General features: G+C 41.9%; 1 protein-coding gene and 1 long non-coding RNA gene across 2 annotated transcripts in view; one reads left to right on the top strand and one right to left on the bottom strand.

The window, feature by feature from the left end:
• Nucleotides 1-2,022: 2,022 nt before the first annotated feature.
• The window catches only part of LOC134460292 (protein TANC1-like), a 39,154-nt gene continuing 30,943 nt past the window's right edge, over nt 2,023-10,233 (bottom strand). The window contains exons 20-25 of the mRNA XM_063212738.1: nt 6,302-6,331; nt 6,034-6,125; nt 5,653-5,799; nt 4,925-5,025; nt 4,041-4,175; nt 2,023-2,806 (exon numbers count right to left, since the gene is read on the bottom strand). Coding sequence (XP_063068808.1) covers nt 2,023-2,806; nt 4,041-4,175; nt 4,925-5,025; nt 5,653-5,799; nt 6,034-6,125; nt 6,302-6,331 — 1,289 coding nt within the window. The remainder of the gene's footprint in view (nt 2,807-4,040; nt 4,176-4,924; nt 5,026-5,652; nt 5,800-6,033; nt 6,126-6,301; nt 6,332-10,233) is intronic.
• On the top strand, nt 7,806-8,887 carry LOC134459289 (uncharacterized). The gene is made up of 2 exons (XR_010036833.1): nt 7,806-7,989; nt 8,524-8,887. It is a non-coding gene; the product is annotated as an uncharacterized LOC134459289 (long non-coding RNA).

Here is a 10,233-nt window from a genome sequence, read left to right as displayed (position 1 = left end):
GGAGAGGTTACTGATAGAATTCCATCTCTCACTCATCAACCAGCACACACTTAAACATACGCACAAAAGGGATATACTAACTCTTCAATTTAAAGTGTGATTTATTGTAGCTGTATGACGACATTCCAGTAGGCCTACATCAGTGTAATCTAGAATACAGTATGATCACTACAGACAGCGTACACCACCAGGCCTATTCAGGCAGCCAGAGGGCCAGACGAGGCCTTCATGCGGCTCAGATGTGGCCCCAGCTGTAGCAATATACAGTACATTGTAGTTTTGATACAGTAGCACACCCCATGATTTTCTTGTGAATCGCTGTTTTCCCTGTAGGCTGAACATTCAACGTTGAGTTAAAGGTTAGAGGAGAGTGTTTGAAAAGTGTACCGATTTGAAAAGAGTCATCACAATGTGTCTGTGATGGTTGAAAATGCGCAGCCCAAAGCAAGTTCTTGGTTTCGAAATGTGGCCCAAGTGAAATCCTAATTGATTATCCTTGGCATACACAATGCATTGTCACCAAGTGAAGTTGACTGAGGTTATCAATCTAAGGAAAACACATTTCCAGTCTAAACAGTCTGAACTCTGACATGCATGATCCAGTATGTATCCAAATGAACCATTGTCAATTTTGAATAGGAAATTTTCTTCAGTGGAACTGCTGTGGGAAAATAACTAAATATGTAAAATATATCGCTTTACCACTGATGAACCCAAATGGGCTGCAAATAAATAAAACCGAATGGAGACCAGCAGTTGGAATAAATAAAGCCATTTATACAATGTACAAAATGGCTGTTCAGTATTATGCTAGTGGCTGACGCTCACACACTCATTCACTCACTTAAATTTATTGCACAGCAATGAGGAAGACACGGAATATAAATATGAAGACCTTTGTTGCAAAATGATGTAGTTAGGCTATATCCATTTTTGTACATTTTGAGGAATTTACATTTTTTTTATTGGTCATTACATTGCATTGCAAAATGCTTTTTATACAGGTTTAAAAAGCATGTTTTAAGTATGACAAAATATTTGAATGGCAAGAATTCACACATGGACGTCTGAACAGTCATTTCCAATAATAACATGCAAACGCTAACGTCACTTTGCAACAAAACTCTTCATATGTAGATTTTGTATAGATACTGGAAGGAATGCCCAGATATCAGACACTCAGTAGGTCTACTTAACAAGAGTGAAAACTCTCATACTTCCTTAAAATGTATATTTTCAGCATTTTAATAATTTTTATTTATTTATGTATTTATTTGTTTATTTATTTTTGCGATGGCAGGTTTCAGTGGTATTTTAGGTATGCTACTCTAAGCGAAAACGTTATGATAGATGGAACACGTTAGTTCAGCGCTGTCCAGCTAGTTGTCTTCCATTGGACTGTGGGGCATCAGTGGTATGCCTGAAACAAACCGCTTTTAGAGGTGCACTGTGTAGGGTTGTGGCCAGAATAGGTATTACTACTATGCATTGAAACTGTGCTGCCTGTTTCCAATTTTGTTTTTTTTTCATGAATATTTGCTGAGTAATACACTAATTTGTTTTATTAGTGTGACCAAAGTTTTGCAGCTAAAAATTTCTATTTCTGGAAATTCAAAATGGCGGACAGGGAGAAGTTGCACCTTTTCATGTATGAAAAGTTCTATTTTCCCAGTCATACGAATACTTAGAATTTGATGGTAGTGGTAAGTATTTGTGTAAAAGGTAACATTTGTGAATGGGCAGCTGAATTCAGGGAAATAAACTACTGAAAAATATTACACAGTGAACCTTTAAGAGCATCAATGTGGAACCAGCTGTAAGATTCAGCCTTCAAAAGCGTGTCTGGTTAGAGACGTTGACGTGTATCCAAGTACAATTGTTGCTGTTCATGTCCAAAATGGATTTCAAATGATAACATAAGTCCAATAAGAATTCCAACTATTAAAGGATGGTTGCGTTTGCCTGAAAAAAGGTGTATAATCCTGCTTTATATGAATACTGATGGCGCCTGATGTGGAAGAGTTACACGTTAGACTCGATGAAGGAGCGCTTGGGCCTGATGGAGCTCATGTGTATGGGGTTGTCCCGGGCCAAGCTGACCTGCTTTAGGTTGCTGTCGTTGCCATAGTGATGCTGAAAGGTCAGCCCAGGGTGCATGATGTCGCCATCCGCTACCACGTGTGAGCCATTGTGCTGCTGCCCCACGGAGTGACCCATAGACGGCTCATGGTAAGTGCTTCCTGTTTGAGGATATAGCAGGTCACAGTCCGTCCCAGGCCTGCTGGCAGATGTGTGTCCAATGTAGCTCTCTGCTGGGTAGGAATTCCAGCTGTGGCCATTGTGATGCAAGAGGTTGCCATGGTGATGCTGTTGCTGCAGCTGAAGTTGGACACGGGCGTTCTTATCCATGACGCCCATAAAGGGCCGTGGCTTATGCTCACCTATCCCGCCACTGCTATCACTCTTGGTCGCCTTGTCCGAGCCCGCTGTGCCCTTGTATCCAGTGTCAGAAAGCGCCCCAGTGGATGATGATAGCTGGGAACGGCTGCTGGGTGAACTGGACAACCATACGTTACCTCCAGCACCACAGTTGCTCTCACCAACCACCCCACACGTACCCATTTCAAAGCAATCAGCAGCCTTGGCTGCAACACTGCTGGGTGGTGTCATGGCATCAGCCAGGGTGCAGCCGTGTTTTTTATGTCCCCTGTGCAGCTTGGGGGAGTTCTCAGCAGCCCCAGGGTGTGTTTGAATGCAGCAGCAGTGAGCCTTGAGTCCTTGGGGTAAAGGGTGTTTGGGTAGTGGGCTGGAGGGGGCGTTTGTTGTCCCCAGTGGAGCACAGTGGCCCCCAGCATTAGCCCTTTGGCTCCTTCTCCGAGAGAGTGCTGGAGATTTTGACTTTGCCCTAGGGCCTAGTCCATCCAGCCGTGTACATGCGAACAGGCATCCATGTTGTTCACTCTCCTGCTGCCTTCCCAACAGGCCATGCGAGTTGCAGCTCTTCTGCGAACTTCGATTTTGTCGCTCTCTGTCTCTCTCTGTCGCTCTCTGTATACCTTTCCCCCTCTCTTCTCTGTCTTCCTCTTTGTCCTCCTCATCCTCATCCTCATCCTGGTCAGAGTCATGCTGCACTGGTGGTTCGTTCTTGCCACCAGGCTGCTGTAATGATACAGATACAAAAAATAAAACACACAAATACAAAAATGTAAACACAAGACAGGCCTATGCGTGAAAATCACAATCAAGTACAGTATCAAGAGGAACGAATTTAATGTGAAACACCGAACAGAATTGAAAAAAACATGTCTGATACATGTTTACAAAGCCAATTGTTTCGACCTCTCAATAGGTCTTCATCAGGGCTTAGTCCATGATCACAGCTACCAGCAGAGTGACACCCGGGGAAGTTGGTTGGTGATACTCATGTAATTTCAAATATTTCAAGGCAGCGGCTTTCTTTTCACTGGAGACTAACTCTTAATCACTACTTAAAAGTGCACTGTGCTGGAAATGGTCATAAAAGGAACTGCAACTATGCTGCTCATTGAAAATGGGTTACCTATTGCCAAATTTGATCTTTTCATGAAAGTTTACTAAGTAATAAACTAATATTTTCTAGTATGGCCCAAGTACAGTCATTTTTGCAACTAAAAATGTATATTTCTGGAAATTCAAAATGTCAGACCATGGAGAAGATCCCCCTTTTCATGTATGAAAAGTGCAATTTTCCCAGTCAACATGAATACTGAATTTGATGGTAGTGGTAAGTATTCATGAAAAAGGTAACATTATGAATGGGTAGCATGAATTCTGGAAATAAACAACTAAAAATATTACACAGTGCACCTTTAAAAAGCGAAGATGAAATAAAAATGAATTACATGTGTGTTTACTGCACATCCTGGAACTATTTTGGAACTATGTCAATGGTGATTTGTGTGTCAAAGTCTCCATGAGCCACCATTGTTGTGTAAATGGAACATGGGAACATGCGTCAATGGGATTAGTCCAAACTCTTACTTCCTCTGGCTACTGGCTACCAGTATACCTCATTGAAAGTGTGCTGTACCTGCGTACACTCCTCCCCCACGCGGTGCAGCAGGCGTCTGATCTCCCGGTTATTGGGACTCAAGCGTGAAGCCTCATGCAGGTCTGCCAGAGCCCCAGCAAACTGCCTAGAGAGATGGGAATGGGACAGAAATGGGCAAGAATTTAATCTAGGCATTTTTGTTGTTGACACTGATGTCACATGTTATGGCCTCATACTATCAGGCATCTTATTTAACAACACATATTTCAAGAAAGTCCAACAAACATACTGTATGTTGGTGGGAATTGTAATTTACATCAGAGTCTTTGGTTACACTTAACTTGATGGTGCCGTCATATGCATGACATGCCAGTGTCATAACAGTGTCAAAACAGTGCCATGCCACAGTCTTTGATGAGTCATAAAGTTTTGTCAGAGGACGGGCTCAACTTCTTGGAAAAAATGGATGTCTTTTGGGTGCGCGAAAAAGGTATTGAAAGAAGAAGAATCCACACTCATTATTTATTTATAGATTACCACCATGTCCAAAAGCAAACGCGTTTCGGCTATCAAGCCTTATCAGTACCCATCAGTGGTACTACGCACTGATGAAACTTTTCACGAGTCATAAACATTAGGTCAATGTCAAACGTTTTATGGTCATGATAAATTGACATTGATAGGGCTGTCTATTCCATAACCGAATGTCACTTCATGAGAACAGTCATAAAATGTATGACATTGACATAATGTTTATAACACGCTCATGACTGCGTTATGACACTGTCATGTCACATCTATGACACTGGCGTCAAGTAAAGTGTTACAGATGTTATCTTTCTGAGTAACAATAACCAAAATGGTCACAATGAACAGGAAATGCCTGGCAGTCACCTGCTGCTTCTCCTGGCTCTAGCTCGGGCATAGAGCGCCTCGTAGGATTTGGGCTTCAGTTCGAGGGCCTTAGACGCAAACTCCTCGGCCATGCCGAAGTCCTGCTCACACCAGATAGGAGAGAGGGTTCACAAACTTTGCCTTTGCAAAAGAATTTTCAAACATACAAAAATATTCAGATTTATAAAACCATGCGGCACACACTTGTACACACTTCTCTCGTTAACAAAAAATAAATGGTGTTTCTCTAAAATATTGAAGTAATGGTAATGAAATGTTTTTTATCAAGATTTTTTAAAGGTTGTTAATAATGCGAGTACTGTACTGTATGTGTCCATTGTGTGTGTGTGTGTGATGTGTGCCTCAGCCATTAGTGGAATCAGGGGATGCTAGAGAAGGAGAGTAAAGGAAACTGAGCTGCCAAATGATTTGCAGCTGTGACCTGACCATACTGCATCCCGAAGGAGAAACCCTAGGCGTGCCCTACTCGACACAAACATGACTTTTTTGAAGGCACTATTGCTAAAGTGTTTTGTCACAATATACTGTGGTCCATGTTGACATGATAATCCCACAAATGCTTCATGTGACAATAATACCCCATATCATATCTTCTACTATAACCTAGTAAGGCAGCCAGAAGTTCCACATGCCCCCAACAACCTCGCCCCCCTGAAATGTCTGTGCATGCCACTGAAAGAGACCAAATTCCATGCTCGGACACTCACATTAGTCTTGCGACGACAACGAGACAGGCTGAGGTATATAGAGACCCGGAGTTCTCGAAAGGCCTTGGGGTCGTCACTGAAGCCATCGCGGGGAAACTTCCTGAGAGCATACTGATACCTCTGGGCAGCCTCCTTCAGTTTCCCTTTCTGCACAGATACAAGAGCTCATGGTAAGGCCCACACATACCCTACGTACTATATGCTCTGGTCACCAACCTTCTAGAGTAGGTTCCCCTGGTCACCAACCGTCTAGAGTAGGTTCCCCTGGTCACCACCAACCTTCTAGAGTAGGTTACACTGGTCACCACCAACCTTCTAGAGTAGGTTCCCCTGGTCACCACCAACCTTCTAGAGTACCTGTAGGTTCCCCTGGTCACCAACCTTATAAAGTAGGTTGCCGTCCTCCACCAGCTTCTGCAGCAGAATCAGGAGAATGTCAGGCTTGGACGTGGCCATCGCCCAGGCAGCATTCCCTGGGGGCATGTGTCATGTGGGTATGACATGATGAAACAGGTGAAAGGGGAGCAGTAGGAGAAGAAGAAGAAGTAAGTGGGGATAAGAGATCAAATCGGTCAGCTGTAAGAGTGAAACATATACTGAGAGATATATCATCAGGGTATCAGAGAGTTAGGTCAACAAAATTCTGTACCTGCTTTATTGTAGGGAGAAGTCCTGTAGCCTTTCAGAAGGTGTTAGAGACACAAGAGAGAAAGAGTGAGGGACTCAGTGATAAAGAGAAAAGGAAAGAAAGCTATTTATGAGGTGAAGTTGAATCACGACAGGTCAACTTTGCATCACATCAAGTGTACAAAATCAATCAGAAATATGAATATGAAACACAAGAAAACAATTTAACACTTGAAATTTGACTACTGAAAACCACCAGTCTAGAAGTATAGAAAGTAAAATCCACTCTGCAAGCATACTGTATACTGTATTGCATACTGTATACTGTACTGAACACTAAACGAAAAGTTTCTGGGATTATCAGTTGCAGTGCAGCCGTAAACTAACATTTACACACAAAATAATTATACGTTGAATGTTAAAGGAATAGGTCGGTATTTTGCATTTGGGACCTTAATTATGGTGTATCATACACTGAGCTACCCACCTGTGTCACTTTTGTTTGATTTGAAGCCTTCCGTGAGATTTTGGGTTTGGGCGATATCCACAAACCACCATACAACGGGAGTCAGCGGGGCACAGACTTTAAATCCGTCGTACACGCATAAACAGTATTTTCTTATTTTGTTTAGGGTCATACAATTACGTTTCCGCCTCATTTCAATATTTAAATCTCCCGGGTTCAGTGAACGAATTAAAAATCTGTATTGACTGAGGTGTGCCACGTCATCTTTCTGCGACACTCATTCTGACAGCCAGCCAGCTCTGCTCCGGCAGTCGGCAACATGATAAAGTAAACAAGAAGCAAACGTTGAAGCTCTCGGTTTTTAACAGTTCTTCGGCTAGAACTTTGCTATGGGTTGAATGTGCGCATATACTGGATGCTGAAACTAAACGACAAGCTTTATGAAACCGTGGCATTTTGCGTTGAGATGGAAAAGGAACGCGCCACTCTCCTGGATACGAGGCTACCTGTGTGCGGCTTTTGCGCCAAAGGTCTTTCTACCAGCAAAACAAAATAGCAGGACAGAAGTGACAGCGTCAGGAACAAAACATTGCTGTTCCGATTGCTGATGGAGACAACAGAGGTAAGGACATATTATGTATCTTGAGTTTTTGAATGGATAATCTTGGTGTCGCCTCAAACTAGCTCTCTTCTCGGTGCCTTCATATGGCTGTTCATGCTACCAGCTACAGATAGTCAAATGAATCAAAGCTACGTTTGGTCTCAAACAAAATTGTACACGGAAAATAGTAGTCCTTCAGTAGGCAAGACAATCACAACATATGATAAGCCTGTCAAAGCCCTGCACCAAATCATGGAGTAGGTCGACTGTGGTTTTCACTTTTACTGCTAGTAAAACTGACGGCACGTAATTCGACTGTCTAGCCAATAACTGGTAGGCCTACATTGCTTTATCTTCAGGTCATACTAGTTGTAGGTTTTACAGTGATACTGGTGTATTGACACACTTCTTTATTTATTATTTAGAAAGACAGGAGAAGGTCAAGACCCAAGAGCTGGACTTTCCATGACGTCCTCACTCGACCCCTGTGAATAGCAGCCCACCGTTGACCAGCCATCAGTATCTACTGTGCAGTCCTTTCCTGACCCGGTTTCTCACTAGCCCTTCGCAGACGAACACTACCACCTGACGACGGTCGTCTGGATAATACTTCGGTTTGGCACCGGCATGGTCTACCACAAAGGTAAACACATCAGGCCTACCACTCCACTGCATTTGTTTTAGAAGTCTAAACAACACACCAGGGTGTATTCCATAGGCGAGTTATCACAAACACATTTTATGTGTAAAAACTGAAATGTTGTTGCAACACATGGGATATGTGTGGCTCAGGGGAAAAAACAGTTATGAGCCACGTTTGTAGTATTTCCCATACAGTACACCATTCATACAATTATAATATTAGTTACTAATACTAATATAATATTAATTATAATTACTTTCGTGTCGATATTTTTCAAAGGGTTTTTCCATCCAGTATTACTCTGGCAAAATGCCCATTGCTTTCCTGTCTAATATTATAAAAAAAGTCCAGTGGCCTTCAACTAACACCTTTTGACTTATCACGGTGTATCTGGAGAGCAGACAATCTTCTTTATGAGTTTCACATTCTGTTACATTACTGCCATCACCTACTGTGCACTCATGTGATTGGCCTTTACCATTCCTGTTCAATGGCCATACATAATACATTACAATTGTCATTTCTATTTTCCAGATAGACGCCAGACCTTCTGAAAGGACCTAATGGACTGAGTGCTGGAAAGGAGACAACCCCTCTATAGAATAAACTGAGTGTAACAAACACTCCACCACGAAAACTCTCCACTCCAGTCCCAATAACAGACATGTATGTTTTAGTGTCATGACGGAGCAATCATTTCGGAAGGTCCTAAACCCTATTTATCTAAAATACTTTCTGATGTTTGATAGTGACATCTTGGTTACCCAATAAGACATTTCTTACATTATTACAAGATTCTTCACTTCTTCCTACATTGTTAATGACTGAATGATTACAATTATGATGTACACATTGTTATTGGTCACACCTGCTGACATTAAAGTCCCAGTAAAATCTTCTCTCTTTTCCTTTATGTAAAGAAGGTAAAGTAATGACACTTGAGGCAGTAATGACAAATGGATAAATGTGTAAAATTTATTTTCAATGGCCATCAAATTATATTGATGACCTAAGTTCAAGAGAGTCCTTGTGCACAAGCCCTCAGCAATGCAGGTGCTGATGTGAGGCAGGAGAAGGTGAACAATGAACAAAATTCAAAAGACATTTCACACTGCTTATTGTTCTTTTTCTTAGCTAACAACGCATTTTGCCCTGTGTGTCAAAATAAAGTAAGAAAAAGAATGGTAAGCAGTGTGCGGTGTCTTTTGAATTATGTAGATAATCTCTTCCTCTGAGTCCAAGATATTGTGCAGGTGGAAGTTGAGAAAGTGTCCCTATGATTGTTACAATGGAATGATGCATGAAATTAATTTACAAATGTTATCAAAAGACATGGAATATTACATTTTCATTTCATTGCATTTTTTAAAAAAAATGCATTGCACTTAGCTGACGCTTTCATTTACCAAAAGTGGTATTGGTTACAGTCCCTGGAGCAATGTGGGGTTAGGTGCCTTGCTCAAGGGCTCTTCAGCCATGGATGGAGATGTAGGGAGAGGTCAGGAGGGATTCGAACCAGCTACATTTGGTCCAATAAGGGGTCCCCACAATGCACCTAAGATGTGTAATGTCAAATTATGTGTAGTATTACCAACTAGATTTATAACTTCATTGTAATTACTCAATATAACACAAGATAAGTCAATGTAGAGACTCTGACTCCATCCAGCATATGGTATGGTGGGAGATGGATGAGGGTCATGATGCACCTTGGATGACCCTTCTGTACTATAACCTGGCCGCAGACGTTCAGCTCCCAGGGCGCTGGGCGCTGTGTACAGCATTTCCTACAAGACAGATGATCACAATACAGCAAGTAAGAGGTAGGGACACTTCAGTCAATGACGGGTTTTGTTTTTGTTTTGTTTTTTTTTGGGGGGGGGGCTGGTACAACCACAGCTTATGTTCATAAATAATTGGTTAGTATACTGCAATGAAAATGAAACACAACAGAACAAATAATAATCTATACAATCGTGGCACTAGCTGTGAAGTTACTACTAACGTCACTGACTGACCCCAATATCGACAAAGCTGTCTGGGCATAGTAAATCAAACAGAATTTACAAATTCCTCGGCGACTTACTCAATTGAAAGCTGTGTGTTCCTGTGAGTTTTGGCTATAATCTCCGATTCAACTTCGAAGAATGTTGATACCAGCTCGATTCGTCATGGCGAGAATATCCTCCAGAGTTACTTGGCACCTTCCTAAATAAATAAAGAAGTGTGTCACTACATCAGATT

This window comes from Engraulis encrasicolus, chromosome 12 (assembly GCF_034702125.1).
Source record: "Engraulis encrasicolus isolate BLACKSEA-1 chromosome 12, IST_EnEncr_1.0, whole genome shotgun sequence".
NCBI lineage: Eukaryota > Metazoa > Chordata > Actinopteri > Clupeiformes > Engraulidae > Engraulis > Engraulis encrasicolus.
The sequence above is the reverse complement of the archived record's forward strand: the minus strand, read 5'-3'. Positions and strand labels throughout refer to the sequence as shown.